At 36.0% G+C, this 23,424-nt stretch overlaps 1 protein-coding gene across 10 annotated transcripts in view; it reads left to right on the top strand.

The window, feature by feature from the left end:
* LOC137237609 (uncharacterized) overlaps nt 1-23,424 on the top strand; it is a 530,759-nt gene that overhangs the window by 450,200 nt on the left and 57,135 nt on the right. For all 10 annotated transcript variants that reach the window (XM_067761435.1, XM_067761440.1, XM_067761441.1 and 7 more), the window contains 3 exons: nt 90-360; nt 475-790; nt 877-3,921. In XM_067761435.1, coding sequence (XP_067617536.1) covers nt 90-360; nt 475-790; nt 877-3,921 — 3,632 coding nt within the window. The remainder of the gene's footprint in view (nt 1-89; nt 361-474; nt 791-876; nt 3,922-23,424) is intronic.

The following is a 23,424-nucleotide window of genomic DNA, read 5'->3' on the forward strand; positions in this document are numbered from 1 at the left end:
TTCAATTACCGGCCAACAACGACATCAACGAAATATTTTCAAAAATATTCTGCATATGGATGACAAACTAATTTGCAATGCGCGAATAGCCTGAACGCATACGTCAACGTGACAGTCACAACAAAAACGCGCTACACTATTGTGCCGCACAAAAAGCACAAACGCGTGATCTCGTGGCGGCAGCTAGTATCGCAGTCGCAGCTCCAGAATTACTGGAGTCTGCCGACGAAGATGGCTTTACACCGCTTCACTTGGCTGTTATTCAGGGTAACTTGGCTATGGTCAATTTACTGCTGGCGAATAAAGCCGATGTGAATGCGGTCGATAAAGAGGGACATTCTGTGGTACATTGGGCGACGGGTAAGTGCATCGAAATTGTAATACTTAGCTTAGATGGTGGATGGAATGTGTAAAAAATGTAGTACACAACCATTACGTTCAAAATTACACACATATCTATTTGAATGCTTACAGTTTGCGGTGAAGTGGAAGCTTTACGTTCGGTGTTGGCAGCTGGTGCTAATATAGCGACGCCTGACTTGAATGGTGGTACGCCGCTTCATTATGCGGCACAGATGTGTGGCGCCAGCTTGGATAATAGACTGGGTCAGACGCATGCTACTAAGCTGGCGTTGGAGATACTCGGCATACTTTTGGCACACCCGCATTCCAGTGTTGATGTACATGATAAGGATGGTCGACAGCCGTTACTATGGGCTGCCTCAGCGGGTTCGGCGAAAGCTATTATTGCATTGGTGAAAGCTGGTGCGCGTGTTGAAAGTTCAGATAAGTATGTGAGAGATTTTAAATGAAAAATTATGCTCTTTTTATAAGAATTAAAAGTTTAATGTTGCTTTTGTTGTGTATTTTTTTTAGAGATGGACTCACAGCTTTACATTGTGCTGCTTCACGTGGACACACCGAGTGTATTGACACACTCATAAGTTTATGTGGTGCACCAACAGACTTGATTGATTCAAATGGTTGCACAGCGCTGCACTATGCGGTTACGCTCGGACATGCTGATGCCACTGCACGTCTATTAGACTTAGATGCTGACCCGAATCGGCAGGATCGCAAGGGTCGTACACCAGCGCACTGCGGCTGCTCAAAAGGGCAAATTGAAACTGTGAAATTGTTGAAACAACGTGGCGCTAATTTGTGGTTGCGCAATGCCAAAGGTGATCTGCCAGTACATGAAGCGGCCTCTTCAGGCAGACGTGAACTTGTCGAGTGGCTGTTGGAGCAACGAGCGAAGCAAGTGAATACTACAAGCAATGATGGACGCAGCCTATTACACATTGCAGCAATCAATGACTATACAGATGTGTGCAAAACACTGCTGGACTTCGGTGCTGATGTCAATGCGATCTATCGAAATAGCAAAGGAATAGTCCTAACACCACTAGACTGCGCTCTACAAAAGGGTTATCGCTCAACTGCTAAGTTTTTACAATCACATGGTGGCTTACCAGCCAATAAACTGCGCTTGGCTGCACGTCGCACCAATCCATTTCAAGAGGTAGGCGCTGATTTGGTACGTCCATTGCGATATGTGGAGAAAGAAGAATTGCACGACTTGCAGAACTCAAAAAAGTATGTTTTCTACCTGAAACACTCGGATTCTGATGGCGTTGCCGTTGGCGAGGGCGATAGTAATTGTAGTTGCAATGAGCGCGTATACCGCAGGGAACAGAAATTCGCGCACACTTGTCGACGCCATCGACGAAATAGACGTTACACGATGCGTCGACGAACAAGTAGCTGTGGCGAGCCAAAAGAACTATTACATGATGCAGATGGGGAAGTTGATATTTGTCGTTCGAAAAGTAATATTGAAATAAGGAGACTTAAGTCGCGTGAACGCTATGCAAGCTCTAGCGAATGGGACGAAGGCGATGATAGATATCACTACTATGAAGAAGATTCCTGTGAAAATTGTTGTTATCACAAAAGACAAAAACAGCATGTCATACGCAAAAGAACAATATCAAGGCGTAAGTCGAAAGAACGCGAGCATGGTAGCGAAAGAGATTCGTCGCCTGAAAAACGAAATGTGAGAGAGGTTGAGGCGGAGTACGAAAAAGAAGATAAAGAAAAGCTGAAAGAGGAAGTTAGTGAGACTAGTGAGGAGCAGAAAAATGGAAATGAAGAAGAAGCATCTAGTACAAGTCGTCCGCAGTCTTCCAGTAAGCGCAGAACAAATAAAGTCGGTACGCCCGGTAAAGAAGGAACATTTATTAAAAGTACGGAAAATGAAACCGGGGCTGCACAGTCGCTTGAGTTTACCGATGAAGAAGGCAAACTGGCAGCTGAATTAGTAACAACACAGGTGGATGTACATCGAGCAGAGGACGCAGCTTCCACGCAGCAGGCAGAAACAAGAGAAAACGCTTTAATTGAAGCGGAGAAAGAGACTAAAGAAGAATTAAATGCGATGATTGATGAGATGAGAAAGGAAGTTGATCAAGTGATGAAAATTGCAGCAATCGCGCTTGATAGTGTTGAGCAGAATGAAGAAAATGGAGTGAATGGAGACGAACATGAAAAAGCGCAGTCAGCTGAAGTGGTTGAGAGCGGAGAAACTGCGGATAAAGAGCTGACAACTCGTGGAGAGACCGCGCCCGAAGATGATGTTGTAATAGTGCAAGAGCTGACCGCAAAATCCGACGAAGAAACAGAAGCAATACCGAATTTAATAGAGACTGCTGCAACACCACTACCAACACCAACACCTCCGCCAAGCCCTACACCAGCAAATGCTGTAGAAGAAGTTCCAACGGCACTAAATTCCACTAATTCAACAAAAGCTACTGAATTGCATGCTTCCAAAACGGCAGAGGCAGCTATTGCTGAAGATGCGGTAAGTAAAACGAATTCATCAGCTAATACCTCAGCGGATAAAGAAGCTCAGCTGGACGAAAACACAAAAGCTGAAACTACAAAAGCAGAAGCAACCAAAGAGGAAACTTCAAAAGATCAAATGCCTGTTACTGAACCCCTAAAAGCAGAAACTACCACAATAAAGCCAAAAGAAGCAGAAAAAGAAAATGGACTAACTAAATCCGACGACCCAAACGGTCATACTCCACTTCCATCCGCAAACTCCTCAAACACAGTTGATCCCCAGCAATCGGAAACATCAGTACAACAGCCACGTGAACAAGAATCACGACGTTCATTTACACTATTACCATCTGATTCGGCAGACGATGAAACCGCCGAAGAAGTGGAGCGAAAATCAAGCTTTCAAATATTAAAAAGCGATGATTCTACTTTAGAACAACGTGACGAACTTAGTGACCCACAAGTATTCAAAATAGTCTCTGAACCCCAAAAGCATTTACGGAGGCCACAACATGAAACAGAAGCTACAAGCTCAGCTGATGATGAGCATCCAGTTGCTAGTAGCGCCAATTATAAGCAGCGCGAAGGTCAAGTAGCCGCAGAGAATGAGAGTGTTGAGGACAATGCATTTAACAAAAGTTCAGCTAGCCTACGTAATCGTCATGGCGTAGGTAGCTTTGAAGGACCTTTGCCCAGCAATGCTGTGTTGGGAGTCTACGACTATAGTAATGGACGTAAACGACGTCTGAAGAAGCGTGTCAAAAGTGGACCGAAAACACGCAGCTTATGGAAAGGTCAAGCGGATGATGAAAGTGGTACTGCGGAAAAAACTAGCAACTACGCTCAAGCTGCACAATCAAGCAAAGATCATGACTCTGGTTTTGAGCCTAGTCCACGTGCTATGAAGAGTAAAATACCAACGCCACGAAATGTTTACACAGCACCGCGTCGTCACATTTATGCGACGTTAGATGGACGTTCTTGCAGTAGTCGTTTGGAGGGACGTAAGCCGGGCGATCGTGGCGGTGTGGATATGTCAGCCGTGACACGGTCTATACAACGCAATATTAGACGGTAAGTGTAGTTGTTGTACTCCTACTTCCACTTTGGTAGATAAAATACTTCAACTTATTGCTTCATTTAAGTATATTTCACAAACTCTGTATATCAAGACCGCTTCCAACCCATACATCGAACGCAAAGTCAACATTCTCACAATGCTGTATAGTAGATACTACTTTGTTGTTATTGTCATTTAGCAATTTGTGGCTATCAAAACAATTCAACTTCCACCAAATTTCGTAATTCTGGAATGTTTTTTATTTTGGTAATTTAATTTTCATCCTCTTCACCTGTACGCGCACAAATCTAATGGTATATTTTGTTTTGTAATTGAGTTCTTACAACGTCACCTTCATTGAGCCTGAACAACGGCAATAACAAGTCGCTATATTCGCCTAATTTATGAGCTGACGTACATTCGCATCTTGATTAAACCTTCTCTGATGAATGCGATTGGGAGTTTGTGAACTTTTTAATTGCCGTCTACATTTATTTAAGTCATAAATTCGTCTGTGTGTTTTTCAATCAACGTGTAATAGGAAGCTAACCGTCACCAGATACTACCTATAGTTACATATGTACATACAGCCGCATGTTTGTAAAGGGTGTTACAAAAAGCACATTTCATTTCATATTTTAGATGCTTGTTTTTAACCCTAGAAAGATAACGCTATTTTTTATCCTAGAAAGATAACGTACGTCTGAGAGACGTGTTCAAGTTTAAGGACCCCGAAGATATAAAAAAAAAGTTAAAATTTTTTTGTTTTTTTTTAATCATTTATTTGATATATGGGCAAATCCCAAAAACTTTTACTTTTTTGGATACTCGGGTTTTTCACCCGGGCAACAAACTTAAGGCCAGAAAAAAGTACAAGGACATTAAGTTTGACCTTTTGACGATCCCATCTGATGATTTTAAAAATCTAGAAGGTTGATAGTAAGTTTTTGCAGAGCTTCGAAACGTAAAAAACGTCGATTTTTACACTTTTTCAAGCGATACCCTTGATTTTTTTTTTGAATTTTTTCGATACAATTTTGAGACATCGCTGAAACGCTATGGACTCTAAACTGTATGTTGTTTTTGAGACGGAGATTCTAAAAGTATGAGCAAAATTAATGTGCCCCTATAATACTCAAAACTATCATCAATCAAAGTAGCGATACTAGCACCAATTTGGTACAAAAATTAAAAAAAAAAAAATTTTTGTCTACACTTTTTGACGACTGCCAATTTTTGGCGAAAATTTCGTATATTTGTCCCAAGTACAAACATCAATAACCTTCCTTGCGTGAATATTCCCAGATGAGGCAATTGATGGTATTGTAACGAATTTACTGCAAATCCTCTTATTCGCAACCTTCTACTAACGTTCGTATCGCTAAACTGTTGAATAAATAACTCCAATATTTAATAATGAAAAATGGCCTTTATTAAAGTACTTCACAATAACACTGATACCTCACAACCAATAGCTTGCTTAAATGAAACTGATTTGTGATGCCTCAGCCTGTGTCGCTTTTATACTCTTCGGTTTCCTCGTTCGCATCTTCTAGGCGCTTCCGTTTCCAAAATCAACTAGTTGGTTATCTGCTATAAATTTCTGAGCTATAACTACAGATATACAATTTTTATAGCTTCTCTTACAGCTCATGCGGGTGTGTTTGTGAGTAATACTTGCATAATAATTGCATACTTTCAGGAGTATCTAAGATAAATGGATGTTTGTCGTGCGTTGCTTCTCCACTGTGTGTACGTACATATGTGTAGACATAATGATTGAATTATTGATGTGCGTACCAGTCACTGCTTAGCATCGGCTTAGAGATGATGCTATCCCTTAGTGCTGCTAATATTCGTTACAGTATATTACTGCGGTGTAGAGAAAAAATTAACAAAAGGGTATGAAATATTTGACGGTTACCCGGTTTCATATTTTTGCCGATATCTCTAAAACCGGGTCTCTTGCATCAAAAAAATTTTACATAGCTAACAGCTGCATATATCTCCATATTTTGTTAACATTTCTATATAATCGGTACAGCAGTATTGAAATAAATGTATATTTAACATTGCGACCTCAATTTATATAAATTTTTCTCGATCTTTTGACTATATCTTTTTGGGGCATTATAGCTCCAATTTACCCCTCAATGTTCCTAAGAAAAAGATATTTACGTGATACCTTGTTTCAAAGAAATTTTTTTTCTCCAAGAAAACCAAAGTTTGGCGGATTTCGCCATATGTATATTCCCTTTTTTTGAATGTTTCTTAAAGAAAAATATCGTTTCTTTAATATATTAAAAATTAAATTTGACTTGTCTTGGACTTGTTCTGGCAAAAATCAATCTTTTTCGAAGGACCTTATTTTATAGCAAAAAAATTAAAATAAAATACATTTTTTGTTCTTCAATTGAATGAATTAACTGTTTTAAACTATACTTAAATAAATATTAGCTATAATTACCATTTTAGGCAATAATTATATAATATTTTTAAAAAACAATCGTATATATTTCAGCAAACGAAAAAGTTACTCCGAAAAACACCCCCACTGACCAGCTGGTAATGGTAGCTGAGAAAACTGAGAATGAGAATGTTCTCTCTCTACGATTTTGGGAGACTGAGAGCAAAACTAAAACGACGTACGTCTCACAGACGTACGTTATCTCACTAGGGTTAAATGAATAATATATTATCTTGATGAAAGAAACTGTCAACCTTATTAAGGATTCTTATTTTCAAGACAAATAAAACCAGTCACATTATCGCCTGTAACATCCATTACATTTCTGCCTCAGAAAAGATAATTAAATGGGACTTCAAAAATAATTAAAACAAAAAAGTTCTCTAATTTTTGTTTGCATCAAGATATCGATTATTTGGGGCATTCCATGGTTTCGAAACATTTAAGCTTAAGGATAATTCACGATACTAGGTTCACTTTTAACCAGTTAGCGTGAAGAGCTTCATAGAGCCATACTATATATTCCATAATCGACACTAAACAACTAGCGTTGGTGAGTGCAAATCTACTGAAACAACCCTTAACAGCCTGGGTGCTATTTTTGAATCTTTTCAAAATACGTCTTACCTTATCTTGTGGAGTTCGAGATTTCGAACTGTTTTCACCATATTTAGCCTATTACTGTATTCGGAGACTTTTAATGTATTTAGGTACTTGTTGTTGTTGTTGTAGTGATAAGGACACTCGCCGAAGTTTTCAGGGTGTGTTATCGATGTTGATGGTCCTTTGCCGGATATGGATATGATACGTTCCGGTAACAAGCACCACTATGGTACTAACCCGGGAACGATTAATATGATCACATTGATACCCCATTCTGCCCACTACCTAGTTCCATAAGCGGGCTGTGGTCGCCAGAGTCTTGCCTGCTAAATACGTATATAATACATGCTTTTTTGATAATTGGGTTGCGGAAGCTATGAATTGCGCTTTTCAATAACTTGAATCCCTATTATACAAGTCTAAATTAACAGAAGGGTTTTAAGTGAAGAAAATATTTAGGTACCTCTTCAGGCTTTACACGTGAGGAGACTAAGAGTCACGTCACCTAGATAGGAGAGTCTTTGCCTTGCTAGAGCGACGCATTTGCTACGTTTCATACTCCAGCTCACAAAGGCGATTTGTATCCGATAGAGTAAAGTTTCTTAGGTGAAATCGTAAACTACAGTGTCCCGTATACTACTCAGTGAGAATTTGCAGATCTTCTTTGCTTGCATTAATGAGTTTGGTTGATACTATAGTTGCTGGGAGTATAAACAGTTTGGCCTATCTTTGCCCGGTGCAGTTAATCCAGTGTTGTCTGAGCTACTTTGTTTGCGTGTTACTTATAGTCCCTTTAGTGTGTGCCAGTATGAGTCCCCAGAAGGGCTCTGGATCATGGAATGTTTCGTCAGCACACTGCTCAGCTATGTAATCCACCTGTTCATTACCTTCATGTCCCTGACGCCCTGTAACACTTCCTAACACAATTTTGTTTTTGGTTCCCAGAATATTAAGGACTTCAATGCGTTCATCTTTTAGCTTAGAAGTAGTTATGTAAGAGCGCAAGGCCTGGCAAGGTAAGAGGGAGGGAGGAGAGATCGCTCTTATACTGATGACATGGCAATCGAGAGTTGGTACAACTAATTTGTAGTTTGATGCAGAAGATATCTAAGAACTATTTAGATGGCGATCCAATTGAACACTTTCTGATATCAATTACTCAGATAAGAAACCGATAGCTTCTTGATAACGCACTGATAAATAATCGATGCAATTTCGATAATAAATCGATAAATTCTCTACAACATATCGATTCCTTTCTGATAACAAATTTGCCGTCTTCCAGTGAGTTTTACAGCTCCGGTTCACACTCAATTCTCACGGGAATGCTCTGGATCCTGGATCATTGAGAGACTTGAGAAGCAGAAGTCGTGATATTTTCGCACACGTGAAATGTGATAGGCAGGTGTCGCCGCTGTTTTTCATTTAACTCATACGGCGAAAGGCTAAGCAGTGACATCTATTTCTGAAAAAGTAGGTTTATTAAAGGCAGCGTTGCCAAACTAAAGACAAGTAATTAACAAATTTTACCAGACTTCTATCTGGATTTATCTGGCTCAAATCGTTGTTGTTGCATGCAAAATTATTTATCTGGCTCAGGCTCTTTGCCACCGGATGATTGCTATTTTTAACATCCAGATAACAAATCGATAACTTTTCGAACTTAAAAGCTGCGTTGTTTTAATATTTCAATACAACTTAACTTAAGCTATCTAAAAGAACACCCTCTTCATACTAAGCAAGCATGTACCGAAAATACCGTCAGCATCTTTATATGTATGTAAGGCTTTCATTATATATGTATGCATGGTGTAAGTAGTATTAATAATGAAGTCTACTTCATTCTGCATTTTCAGCAAAAAATGCCAGCCTCAAAAGAATTTTTTTTGTGATTATAAGAACGATTTATTCAATTCATCAAAGTAAAGATTTTATCTTCATTTACTTAGTTTCCTTCGTAGAAATTTTTAAATTATCTCCATGGCTAGGCGTTTCGGCTTCATTGTGCTGCTTTGTGTTCTGATTCATAGTTAAATGCCAACTTTATGTCCGGTCGGTCGCTTGGTCATTCAGCTGCCTCTTTGTGCAAAACGCTTCTGTAGATTGTATATGTGGATGTAGATGGTTTGACATTATTTTTTTTATGTTTAAGGTCAATTTTTATTTACTTAAAGTCATATAATGTTTATGGATGGGCCGTGTTTCATTTACCTGTTTGTTGAGCACTTAATTGTCGTAAACAATTTTTTGATTGGTAATTGAAAATTTAAGTATCTCATATTTAGCTTAAGTGCAATCAAAACACAATTCGTGGAATGATTAATCGAATGGTGTGAGCGGTTTATAAAAAAGTGATTTCTCTATAAATGTTAGTGTAGGGAAGAATTTTCTTCAAAGAGGAGTGGTATAGAGAAATATGGACTTACTGAAGAAATATAGAAAACAAAATAAATAAATTGCAATACTGAGGGCCGTTTTGCGTTTTTAACTTTAAAATTTATATGCCCTACAAATACAAAATTTTTTCAGAAATAACGTTTTAATAATACAGAAAAATTTTGAAGTTTGCTTGAGGAAACGGTTGTTATACTGTTTTATTCTCATGCGGGACGAAAATTTATTGTATTATATAACGAAAATTTTTAACGAAACGTGAAACGTCATACATTGACAACGACGATACAGACAATATTAAATACTTTCTTTGTATAAATGGATCAACATGCAGCAAAAATTAAGAACTAAATGAACCTTTCCTTGTTGTGCCAAGATTATAACTCACACTCAAACATATTTGATAGCTCAAACTTCGTTTTTATACCCAGCTGTTATTGTACACGGGGTATTATAACATTGATTGGATAACGGGTGGTTCTACAGGTGTAAAGGGATCGGGATAGATATAGACCTCCTCTGATTGTGTAACTGTTGGTTGTACAGATGTAAAAGAATCGGGATGGATATAGACTTCCTTATATCAAAATCATCAGTATCGAAAAAAAATTTGACTAAGCCATGACCGTCTGCCTGTCCATCCGCTAATACAATAACTTGAACAAATGTTGAGATATCTTCACACAATTCGTCATACGGGCTTATCTGGACCCAGAATAGGTTGGAGCTAACGCGATATTTTTGACCATTAGGTCTTCAGGCGGATGTGTAAAATGGCATTTTATGCTGCTATGGGGATAGTATTTAGGGCCGCTATACGCTTATTATTGATAAGCCGGAATATGTCTGCATTATATTTCATAAAGTGTACATCATTGGAAAACTGATTGGGTTTTATGAGTGCTCCCTCACACCTAATGCCTATATAAGATGCCTTTCCAGAGAAAATTGAACCCCTCCCGAACAACATTTAAGGGGATAGTTTTCGAAATGTTTATATTGTTTAATAGTGAGGGTAGTACATATATTTTATATAGGACCACAAGAAACTACTGTCAACACAAGGGCTTAGTGGAGGTGAACTAGCACGGGCAACTCTGAGTTGAGAGGTGCAATAAAACTTGGTTCCAATTGTAATTCGTTAAACTTATAAGAGGGATGGTTAATAGGCCGTTTTACTTAGTAAATTTTTTTTTTAATGTTCCCTTTAGACTATCTAAATTTTTCTAACCACTTCACATAAGAACGTGCAGATCGAATTACGAAATTCACGAACCTCTTCGTTGCCTTATTTCAATAAGTACTGCAAAACCATTGTAAGTACGACTCACTTCTCGTAATGAAAAATATCTGCTGACTATCGTAAATACGCAATGATTTGGGTGGGATGCTTGGAATGCTTTCCAACCTCCCAGACAACGCAGCCTTAATTACTGTGTGATGTATATGGGGTATTCCATCTCATTTCGACCAATTTTGAACCCGACCCCTTTAGAATTGGCTGAAAGTTTTTCTTCTCTTTCTAGCTTACGAAAGACGTTTTTCAGAAGTTTTTCAAATTTTTTAATCCAACTCAAAAAAAGTTATGAATTTTTAAAAAGACACCGTTTTTGTTTTCAAAATGCTATAGCTTTTTCAAAAATTGACCGTTTGGGATTTTTTTTTTTTAATTTATTTTTGAATGCACCTTTCGGAAAAAATTCAAAAAATTTTTAAAGTTTTTTATGAGAAAAAAAGGGCGAAATTCGAAAAATCTCGAAAAACTGAAAAATTACAACAAAAAAAACTTTAAAATTTTTTTTGAATTTTTTCCGAAAAGTACATTTAAAAACAAATTTTTTTATAAAAAAAAGATCCCAAACAAAAACGATGTTTTTTTAAAAATTCATAACTTTTTTTGAGTTGGATGAAAAAATTTGAAAAACTTCTGAAAAACGTCTTTCGTAAGATAGAAAAAGAATAAAAACTTTCAGCCAATTCTAAAGGGGTCGGGTTCAAAATTGGTCGAAATGGGATGGAATACCCCATATATACATTAGCTGCTCGAAATCCCGTTCAGTACGACAGTACTAGTAATCAATTCCCGTTGCTCAGCATCACAGTCCATTCCGACAACTGATTTGATAATAAAAATATACATTATCTTAATATATAAAAAACACGTGTCACAACATTTTTGGCTGCGATGGACTCCTAAACTACTGAAACGATTTTGAATTTGTTTTGCACCCCGTGTTTGATCTAACTTGAGAGATAGGATAGGTTATATCTCAGTTTATAGTCGCAATATTATTTTATTGCATTTTTTTATTTGTTTATACGTAATAAAAAAATGTTACGCATACGCAGTGGCACTCATATTTTCAGGTGGTGCAGATATACTTCCGTGTAATTGCTTGGTATTTAATTAAACAACCTGCTTATCAATAAAAAATATTATAGTGAATATAGTGGCCTTTGTTAAAGTACTTCACAATAACGCTCAAACTGTGCAACGAATAGCTTGCTTAATAACCAAACTGATTGATAGCTCAAATGAAACTCTACTATTCTAAATAATACTGCTCTTGCTCGCTAGATAGCGTTTTAATCGAAATATCAAATCAAACTGAATTCCAGCGCCTCTACACTTGTTGCCCTTTATACTCTTTGATTTCAACGTTCGCGTCTTCTAGGCGCTTCCAGAATCTACTAATCCATCAGCTCTCTCAGCTGTAACTACAATTGCACAATTTTATAGCTTTTCTCATTGCATACGTTTATGTAGATACATAATGATTGATCTATGGATGTGAATTGAAGTCACTGCTTAGCATCGAATTAGAGACGATAGCATCGCTCAGTGCTGCTAACATTCCTTAAAATATCAAGTATAGGACATGACCAGGACCGCCGACATGGTGGGGGGGGGGGGGGGGGGGCGGGGGTTTCTGAGGAAGCCCGTGATTTAGAGGTACTATGACATTTTTTTTAATTCAGGAGAGTCTTTAGTTGTGTAGAGGGTAATTTTCATACCCTGGGTGACCAGGGTCTAGAGATATAGGCCAAAACGTGGGCCAGTGAATGTCTGGACAGTGCTTATACAATATGGATATCAAATGAAAGCTGTTGATGAGTGCTTTAGTACAGAGTAATATATTATCCAGAGACGGACTGGGACAGGGATTAGGACTAGGACTGGGACTGAGACTCGGAGTGGGACTGGGACTGGGACTGGAATAAAATACATACCACCCTCTGGGACAGGCAATAAGGGATGCAGAAGAATGAGAGGAAATTAAGAGAAGAGAGGAGATTGTGAAAGAGATAGAATGAGACGAAGATGGAGATAGATGAAGCGAAAAAGACGGAGGGAGGAGTGAATAAAAGGATTAGGAAAAAATGAAGAGGGGGGAGGGCCGAGTCAGATGGAGAAGGCTTATTAAAATGTATGCAGATAGGCTAAATTTAGGGCAGGACAACGTCTGCCAGGTCTTCTAGCATAGAATAAATTTCGTTCACTTTGCATGCTTCTGTACAGTAAATCCGAAATTATGTTAAGGCTGATTGATGACTGGTTTTTCAGTGCTAGCTTAAACTCCAGTTAAATTTGTATAGACTTTAACCCTGTCACTTTCTTCGATAACATAAATTGTTGCTGGTCATCACAGCTTAAGCGGCGGAAGTGGTACTGAAAAACTAAGCATAATTTTTAAATAAAGAGATAAGTAAATAATATGAGAAATTAAGTAATTAAGGGCTCACATGTTTTTGCACTTAATGATATAAATTTTCAAATGTTGCCATTTCCGTTTTTACTTCCCCTCTTAATAATACTATATCTTCACCACTGCCACATCCTGTCAGCTTTTCATGGGGCTACATCCGTACTGAAGTACATTTAATATGATTCAAATTAAGCTCTAAACAAAAGATGAAGTAGCATTTTGTATATTCTGAGAAGGTTACTAAGCATCTCTTAGTTTTGGGATGTAAAAGCAAAATAGAAACAACAACTGCGAATTTAAATAACAATATCTTTAACTTGCTTAATAGTAACTTATTAGTTTACAGTAGAAAGTATTTACTCGTAAATGTACATATCGATCTCTTTAAGTGATTAGGTATATCATAATATAATAAATACATATATATATATACATATTAGAGTGCCCGTTATTTACCAAACTGATTTTTGTTGTAATTTATAGCTTAGTAAATACTTAAAAGAAGTTATTAAACCAAAAAAGTAAGACACTTTTTTATAAAAATTAATTGTTACGAATAGTAATTTTGATGAATTCTTAGGGGAATATAATTTTCTAAATATGGTCGAATTATGATCATCCAGTTATCGGTTTCTTCTCGGTTTGTATTCGGCAGGCTGCAGATAAGTCATCTATTTGACGTTGCAATTTTTCGGTATTTATTTCACAACAAATCGATATGTTGTCGTTAACCATAGACAGCATGCCGATAACAAATTCATAGACGCCGATAAAAAATCGATATTTTGTTGAAATATCCATAACTTTTTTATAAATAACCAATAAACTGATAAATAGTAGATAATTTTTGATATACCGCTTACTTTTCTATAAAAAATCCGTTTCTGCTCGATAATAAAACGATAACAAACTGATGATTTGTCCATAAAAACCATTAAATCATTGATAATTTGATATTACTTTAAAAACAAATCGATAACTCTCCTCTACCTCGTCATTAACACAAGTTTGTAAAGAAAACCGATAACTCTTCGATAAGAAATGTATAAAACGCACATAACGCCTAGATAAGAAACCAAAAATAATCCATAAAACCTTTAGCCCTTTGATCACAAATTTATAGCACGCCATCCTGCTTTGGTTTCCAGTCCTTTTTACTCTCCCCTGCATTTATTTATTTTCTTTTTTTTTTTTGCTCTTCCATACATTACTTGTCTCGTTATTGGTCGTTAGTATTTAGAAAAAACTTAAATTTTTTGGTTGAGCTCAAGGTCGGGTTTTCTTAAATAAAACACTTGTGTATTTTATTTTATTTTTATTTTTCAATATTTCGACATCAGTCTGAAGTCATCCACAGGACTGGAAATAACATATAAAACATAATTATTAAAACCAAAAAGGCATCAACAAACATTCATTACTCACATCTTAAGCTACGCTTTGAAGACTGCAAAAGCTCTGCAATAGTTATATGTAACAAGCATACAATTGGTATAGACAGAAAAAGTAAACATACAAAAGAACAGTAATCGTAAACGAAATTCATAAAAAACAACCATACATAAGAAGACGTGGGGCTTAATCTTCTCAATAGCTATTACAAATTTATAAAGTTCACTATAGGGATAGAGAAAGATGGACAGATACCATTTCTAGATACACTAATAATTAAGAGGAACAACAAGTTGAGGATAAATTGGTACAGAAAGCCAACCGCATCTGGGAGGCTTATAAACTTCAACTCAAACCATGAAAAGAGATTAAAATAAATACTGCCAATAATTTTGTAAAACGGGTTCTTTCCATAAACGATAAAATTTACCACCCTGAGGATAAGAAGATTATCGAAAATATATTCGAGGGTAACGATTTTCCCGTGAAATTAAAAAGGAAACTGATTTTTGAGTATCGGCCCAGTGATAAAAATACCGAAAGATCTTCAAATGATAAAATATATAAATCGGCCACGTACGTCGCAGGATTGTCCGAAAGAATAAAATATTCTAATATGTATGGTAAAGAAAACGTGCGACTAGCCTTTACAAAATCAAAACTCAAGGCAAGGATATCTGCACACAAATCAAATATAAAATTAAGGAATAATTTTTCGGACAACAAAGCGGCGTTATTATCCCACTGTAAGGATACCGGACACTACCCAAGCTTCGATAATGTAATCATCTTAGAAAAAGAGAAAAACTATAACAAACGATTTTTATTAGAAATGCTACATATTTTGGACACCTCTAATGACAGGAAAATGAATTTCAAATCAGACGCGGCCGACTGTGCATATGCATACTGCAACCTGTTACTTAGGCACAAAAAACAATGCTGATCGAATTATTTACGTATATGTATGTATGTACGTTCGTCGTCGGGACAACAACTATGACATGTTGGGATGATTATCTGTTTGCTCTCTTATGTATGGTTGTTTTTATAAGCTTTTATTTAGTTTCACTTTTGTTGTCTGTAATGTAATCTTGCAAGTTAAATTTGATACACTTCCCGGTGTCCGATTGAGCTGAAATTTTGCACACATGTATAACTCGGATGACAATGCAATATTACTTTGTTAGAATTCGATAAATTAATCGATAACACAGTTATCGGTAAAGATTTGTATTTACTTTGGCATAACAGCCTAAGTCCCATACAAACCCGCCGGTACCTATCCGTGGATTGTGATATTTGGACGTGGTGAATCACGTGTCACGCGTGGTGAATCTCAACGCTTGCGAAAAGCGGAGACACAACCCTCTGTTGTATTTCTGTGTATAACCAACATAGCTGAATTTTTAAGGCTGTTTAACTCTGTAATCTTTTCTGTAATTTATTTTGCTTTTGGAAAAATTACCTATTTGAAAAAAACTGGCAGAAAAATATTGGCATAACAGCTTAAGTTAAATCAAGAATGGAAAAACTTGGAAAATTTGAACAGATGTGGCAATTACGCGTGCCCGTTGAACGAAATATTGACAATCTATTGATAATCGCTAGGAAATTAGCGACATTCCATCAACTTAGCAGCACTTTAGAAATACTACTGTTATTATTTGGCCGCTCAAACACACCCATATTAATTGTGCATTAAATTTAAAATATACAACTCAAAAATGACTCCGGTTGTTATGTCCGCAGCATTTATTTGGTGCAAGTACAACATAATAATTTACACGGCCAAAGCCATAATAATTTGCACGGGTCATCAATTCTTTCTCTGATTCAAAAGCTGAACTACCAGCGCTACCGCCATCAGCTCAGTGTCATCATTGCCAGTAGCGCCAATAACACCAAACTCCTGCCTGACACACAAAAGTCGTTTCACTCAATAGCGCAAGTGAAATGTACTACGCACTCACTACTAAGTAACGTCAAATATTCGATTGGAGTCATTTCGTCAATGAGCTACCATTGAGCTGGCACCGCATTGGCGCTGGCGCCATGCAATTTACATCACTAAAATTGCACGAATGTCCAGGCTCATGACTTTGTTAATCCAGATGGTGAAAACGAAAACTCAAAGGAATGCAACCTTGCAAACAACAGCCGCCATTTTCAAAGTGTAAAAATTCTGTGATACAACGTACGTTAACGCCGTTAGGCTGTTATCGGTAAGTGTTGCATACTTTTCTGCGCACTTGATTTTGTTTTACAGATTTTTGGCGATGGAATTTTAGCTAAGCGAAAGTAGAATTTTATTTTAAAGCAGATTTAACCCACAGATGAGAGATCTGCAATTAGTAGTTGTAAACTGAACGCGGCATAGGCAAAGTTAAGTTATTTAACACTGTTTGACATAATTTTATATGTGCTCTCTGTCAAAAATGCTTCAACTAACTTAGTCACATTTTATTTCGATTATGAATATGCCCCAATATATTCGGATTATGATATAATAAAATTAAAGAAAAAAAAACTTTTTTAAAAATAAGCTTTTATTATTGGTTAATAAAATTAGCTTAAAAGTAAACAATAAATTGACTCTAAAGAAATATAACACTTTATAAGTTCATTGTAAGCTTTAACGATAATTAGGCTTTTTCGTCTGCGACAAAAGAATTCTATATTGTACATAATTATATATTTTTAACATTAAAACTTTACACCTAAATTATTAAACCTTACAGTTTATATCACAGTCCTAATTGTTCTAATAAAAGCGTGTTACATTGCGATAGCAAGAAAAGGAGATCCTAAATGTTCTTAATTATACCATCAAAATTCAACACGTTTTTTATTAGAACAATTAGAAATGTGATATAAACCGTACGGTTTAATAATTTAGGTGTAAAGTTTTAATGTTAAAAATATATATTTATGTACAATATAGAATTTTTTTGTCGCAGACGAAAAAGCCTAATTATCGTTAAAGCTTACAATGAACTTATAAAGTGTTATATTTCTTTAGAGTCAATTTATTGTTTACTTTTTAGTTAATTTTATTAACCAATAATAAAAGCTTATTTTTAAAAAAGTTTTTTTTTTCTTTAATTTTATTTATAATTTTTGTTTACGATTACTTTTCTTTTGTTTGTTTACTTTTTATGTCTATACCAATTGTATGCTTGTTACATATAACTATTGCAGAGCTTTTGTAGTCTTCAAAACGTAGCTTAAGATGTAAGTAATGAATGTTTGTTGATGCCTTTTTTTGGTTTTAATAATTATGTTTTATATGTTACTAGCTTTACCTGGCGTACGTTGTAACGCCCGAGATCGATTGAATGTTGCGTTATTTTTTCTGTTTTGTTTGTTGACAGTTTAGTTTATTGTTCTCTAAATTGAATTGAATTGTACACATATTTGGGGAAATTTTCGTTTAAAACATTTTATTATTGTATCTTATTGTAATGCAAGTGGCTACACAGTATTTTTGGTTTTTCGTTCGGTGCAAAGGTAAATAAATTTTTTGGCGTTCCAACTTGAGCATTTTCGCTAATGTAAGCGAAACAGCGTATTTCATCTCTTGCACAGCACGACGTGAAAGTCGTGTCGTTCGTCTCGATGCTGGATTTAATGGATTTGGATCTGTCGATCTATGACGACGTGCGTTTCGTAATTGTTGTACTTGGTTTTGTTGTGAGCGTTCCTCTACACTTTGCTCTCTCCTTTGACTAAATCTATAGGTAGAATTACGCGTACTTCGAAATATAGTTGATCGCCCCGTTGGTGGCATTTTGATGCATATGATGAAATTATGGAAAAAATCTTTTTTAACTATGTTTTCTTGCACTGAACACACTTAAAATCACTTTTTAAATTAATAATAGTTGGAGAAATGTAGAGCGTTTTCTACATCTATGTATATACCAAATCAATAGGCAAACGAAATTTGGTTTTTATATGGCTTTATTTTGTCGTAACTCTTTGATGATTACAAATTCAATGATCTTACATGCTAAGAAAAAATTAAATTAGGCAGCAGATTTTATGTTGCTATTTAGTGTTGACAAAATAAGCGATGAGTGCGAAGAGTGTATAGGCAAAGTAATATTAGTGCAGGTGAGTGTGCATTATGTTGCTGCAGTGGGAGTGGGAGTGAGTGGGATGTGGGAGTGCAGTGCATTAAGGAATATGCGATAATAGCAAAATGATAAAAAAAGCGAAAAACAAAAGCGAAGACGGAGACGTTACGTTGTAAAACAAAAGCATGAATGCGTGCGATGAGTGGGAGTGTGTGTTTGTATGTATGCAAATTATTAACTTAACGAAGATATGTTGGAAAGGCAGGCGTGAACAATAGTTACCATCAGAAGAATGTGATTGATAAACATTTACATTTGGACAGGTTCGTCTGTTTAAAATTTGTATGCTGTCAATGAAATTAACTTGTAATAAGTTGGATTGATTTTTTTCGTTAGGTCGGACCGAAATGTAAACTTTTTTTTTCAAATTTTGAAAAAAAAAATCATAACTCAAGAATGGCTAAACCGATTTGGGATTTCAAAATCAACTAACCATCATATCTCCTTCCTGTATATTTCCTAAAAATTTCATGGCAATCTGTCGAGCCGTTATCGAATTATGGAGTGACAATCAAAATGTACACTTCTTTTTATATATATAGATTTCCAGTCCTGAGGATGACTTCAGACTGAAGTCGAAATATTGAAAAATAAAAACAAAATAAAATACACATCGAAGTGTTCTATTTAAGAAAACCCGGCCTTGAGCTTACCCAAAAAATTTCATTCTTTTCTTTTCTTTTCTTTTCTTTTCTTTTCTTTTCTTTTCTTTTCTTTTCTTTTCTTTTCTTTTCTTTTCTTTTCTTTTCTTTTCTTTTCTTTTCTTTTCTTTTCTTTTCTTTTCTTTTCTTTTCTTTTCTTTTCTTTTCTTTTCTTTTCTTTTCTTTTCTTTACTTTCCTATTAAAATAAGAAAACTTCTCGGCATATAGCTGACACCCTAATGTACATGTCTATATGATTGTTGTTATATCTTTTGTATTTGGGTGTTATGATAAGCCCTCCGCCACTTGTTTCTACATTAAACTTGTGTAGTGAATACTTATAATTGTAGAATACACAAACGCTATTGTGAGCACCACCTAAAAACGCACTGTGGGTTATATGACTACGTAAATATTTTAGAGAAAATAACCCACTTCAACCACGTTAATTTCCGCAGATAACATTGGATTTTCTAAGATTTGAGCCTTTTGGTTAAATTTTTATCCTGCATATTTACAGAACTTATCGCACCCCAGTTGTCTTGGAAGAGTGGAGGGTACAAGCTCTTCTCGTTTTAACCTGATACTTCACTTTACTGTTGGCCTTAAGTTTACATTGATTTTTAGGTCTAAACAGCTTCACTAATTCGCATAATGTTGCCTTGGCAGCAAAGCCTCTGAAAGTTTGTTCTAATGTTCACAGTCATTTATATGGATGGGTATAACAAATAAAACGTAGATCGTAATTTTTTGTTTGTTAAGAGAGTTCAATATTCCTCATTTGCCTATTTTGCCTTATTTTGCACAACTGGACTGATTTGTGATTCTTTGTTAATTTTTCAGTTTGGCGGTATTTTCGGTGAGGTTTCTATGACATGTATATGGAGACTCAACTGCGTTGGCTTGCTCTTCGTTATTCAAAAGAACTTAAAGCGACTGTTGATATCTTAGCCACCTGCATATGCCAGCATCTGTATCGTCTTTTCAAATACCACTTCTGAGCGGTATAGGTTTTATATTCAAGTTATCTTCTCGAGCAAAGAAACCGCGCGATAGATATTGCCCTTATCTTTCGCTTTCTGACGGATCCATAGATGTTACTAAAAAGAAACTGGCATAAAATATTTACATGGTTGAATTTCGCTTTCAGGGTCTAATATTACTTAGAAATATAGCTAACACCGCGGCCACCGCGCTGGCTAGGCCATATTGTGCGAATGAAATATGATGGTCGGACCAAGCAAATGTTCCTATAGAAACCCTCCTATAGAAGCAGAAAAAGTGGGTGGCCCCAAGGTGTGAAATTATTTAAACTGTCTTGGTGTAACCAAACAGCTCCAGTTAGCCCAACGAATAAGAGACTGTCGAGACATGTTGGCTGCCCCAACCGTTTAAACGGTTAAGCCCCATAAAGTAAGTAAGTAATATAGCTTAGTATACTTGTCTGGAGCCCTTAAACGTATGGGCGTAACTTTGAACTGAGTTACCCATTTTTACAGTAACACTTACTATCATAAAAAAAAGTGTTTATATCAAATTTGGTAACTATAGGTACAATTTTCTTCGGCGTCGAAAGTTTTAAAGAAAGATTGATTGAAAAGGGGCAGGGTCACGCTCATTTAAAAAATGTTTAAAATTTCCATACTAAGTTAGCACGTGTCACTACTGATGTGAAATTTCAGTAAAATTTAGTTAAAAATCGTAAAAATTTTGCTAATTCATAAGCCAAGTATTTATGTTATAGTAAGAAAAACTATCATTTCAAATTGACACCTTAGCGTGCGATAATTCATTACCAAAGACGGATAAGGTGAGGTAGGTGGGTTGAACTTATGACGTAAAATAGAAAATTAGTAAAATTTTGGAAAACGGGCGTGGCACCGCCCACTTTTGGAAGAAGGTAATTTGAAAGTTTTGCAAGCCGTAATTTGGCAGTCGTTGAATATATCATAATGAAATTTGGCAAGAGCGTTACTCCTATTCCTGTACGTGTGCTTAATAAAAATTAGCAAAATCGGATGACGAACACGCCCACTTTTAAAAAAAAATTTTTTTTAGTCAAATTATAACAAAAAATTGAATATCTTTACAGTATATAAGCAAGTTGTGTCAACATTCAACCCCAATAATGATATGATGCAACAAAATACAAAAATAAAAGAGAATTTCAAAATGGGCGTGGCTCCGCCCTTTTTCATTTAATTTGACTAGAATGCTTTTAATGCCATAAGTCGAGCAAAAATTAACCAATCCTTGTGAAATTTGGTAGGGGCATAGACTATATGACGATAACTGTTTTCTGTGAAAATAGGCGAAACCGGTTGAAGCCATGCCCAGTTTTTATACACAGTCGACCGTCTGTCCTTCTGCTCGACCCTTAACACGATAACTTAGCAAAAATCGATATATCTTTACTGAAATTAATTCACGTACTTATCTGAACTCGCTTTATCTTATTTTAAAAATGGCCGAAATCCGACTATGACCACGCCCACCTTTTCGATATCGAAAATTACGAAAAATGATAAAACTTTGTAAAATGGGTGTGACACCTCTCATATTAAGAAGAATAAAATGAAAAAGTTCTGCAGGGCGAAATCAAAAGCCCTTGGAATCTTGGCAGCAATACTGTTCGTGGTATTATATATGTAAATAAATTAGTGGTACCCGACAGATGATGTTCTGGGTCACCCTGGTCCACATTTTGGTCGATATCTTGAAAATGCTTTCACATATATAACTAGGGGCCTTTTAAAATCCTCATTAATACCTTTAATTTGATTGCCATATCGTACAAACACATTCTAGAGCCACCTCTGGTCCACCTTTATGGTGATATCTCGAAAAGGTGTCCACCTATAGAACTAAGGCCCACTCCCTTTAAAAATACGCATTAACACCTTCCATTTGACCCCCGTATCGTACAAACACATTCTAGGGTCATCCCTGGTCCACCTTTATGGCGTTATCTCGAAACTCGAAACCTATAGAACTATGGCCCACTTCCATTTAAATTGCTCTTTAATACCTTCCATTTGATGCCCATGTCATACAAACACATTCCAGGGTTACCATGGGGGCATTTTCCTACGTGGTGATTTTCCCTTATTTTGTCTCCAAAGCTCTCAGCTTAGTATGTAATGTTCGGTTACACCCGAACTTAGCCTTCTTTACTTGTTTATATTGAATTCAGGCGGCGTCGTGCCCTTTTTCAATACTTCATTTTTGTGTAATTTAACCAAACGACTCGCTAATTTCTACTACTTTATCGGTATTTCTTATGAACTAACGCATTTTTACCATTTTTCAAAATTTAAGATATGGAAAAAATGTGCGTGGTTATAGTGCAATTACGTCCAAATTCAATACCAATCTATTGTGTAACCTTATTGGAATTTGTTTGTATTAGTAAACAGCAATGGCTAAAACTCCCAATGAAAAATGCGTTCTGTATACTTAATGCTACAAAATCAGTTCTCTTTCCCCATTGTACATCGTCGCGCATCGTTTTCATTTGCTGACATTACTTGTTTATTTGTATTGTTTTGCATTCTCGCTAATGCCAATTATAAGCTGAATTAACAAGGATTTAGTTCTGCTTCGATGTTGCCTTAGTACATGTGTATGTATATCTTTGTCTATATGTATGTGTGTTAGCTGTGATTGTGTGCTATTATTATATTCGTTAAGTAATGTTGCGATTTCAAGTTTGTTGTCAATTAAGTCATTGTGTTGTTGCTGTTGCTACGAGTTGCCATTTCTGGATCTAAATTAAACGCATTTACAGCACAAGTCACAGATCTTCATCATCGTGTGAATATTTAAAATTTGTCGCATCGCATAGCATTAAAGATCTCGCACCAACCAAACTATGTTCAACTAACCACAGTGTCCTTTTATAACCTTTTTCAAACCAATTCGTTTGCATTCAACCGCATTCAACACCCACAAAACCGCATTTTGTCACCTCTTGCTTTCTGCCTGCTCGTTGGCATGTGAGATTTTATTTGTTTTTGTTAAGCTTTTTAAAAGTGAATCAACAGCTTTGAATACTTATGAAGCATTTATTTTATCTATTTTCCATTGTTTTTGATGCTTAAGTAAGCGTATTAATTTAATTAGATTAAAAGAATGACACTAACGTTTATATATCAAGTACATATGTATGTGTAT

This window comes from Eurosta solidaginis, chromosome 1 (assembly GCF_040869045.1).
Source record: "Eurosta solidaginis isolate ZX-2024a chromosome 1, ASM4086904v1, whole genome shotgun sequence".
Lineage (NCBI taxonomy): Eukaryota > Metazoa > Arthropoda > Insecta > Diptera > Tephritidae > Eurosta > Eurosta solidaginis.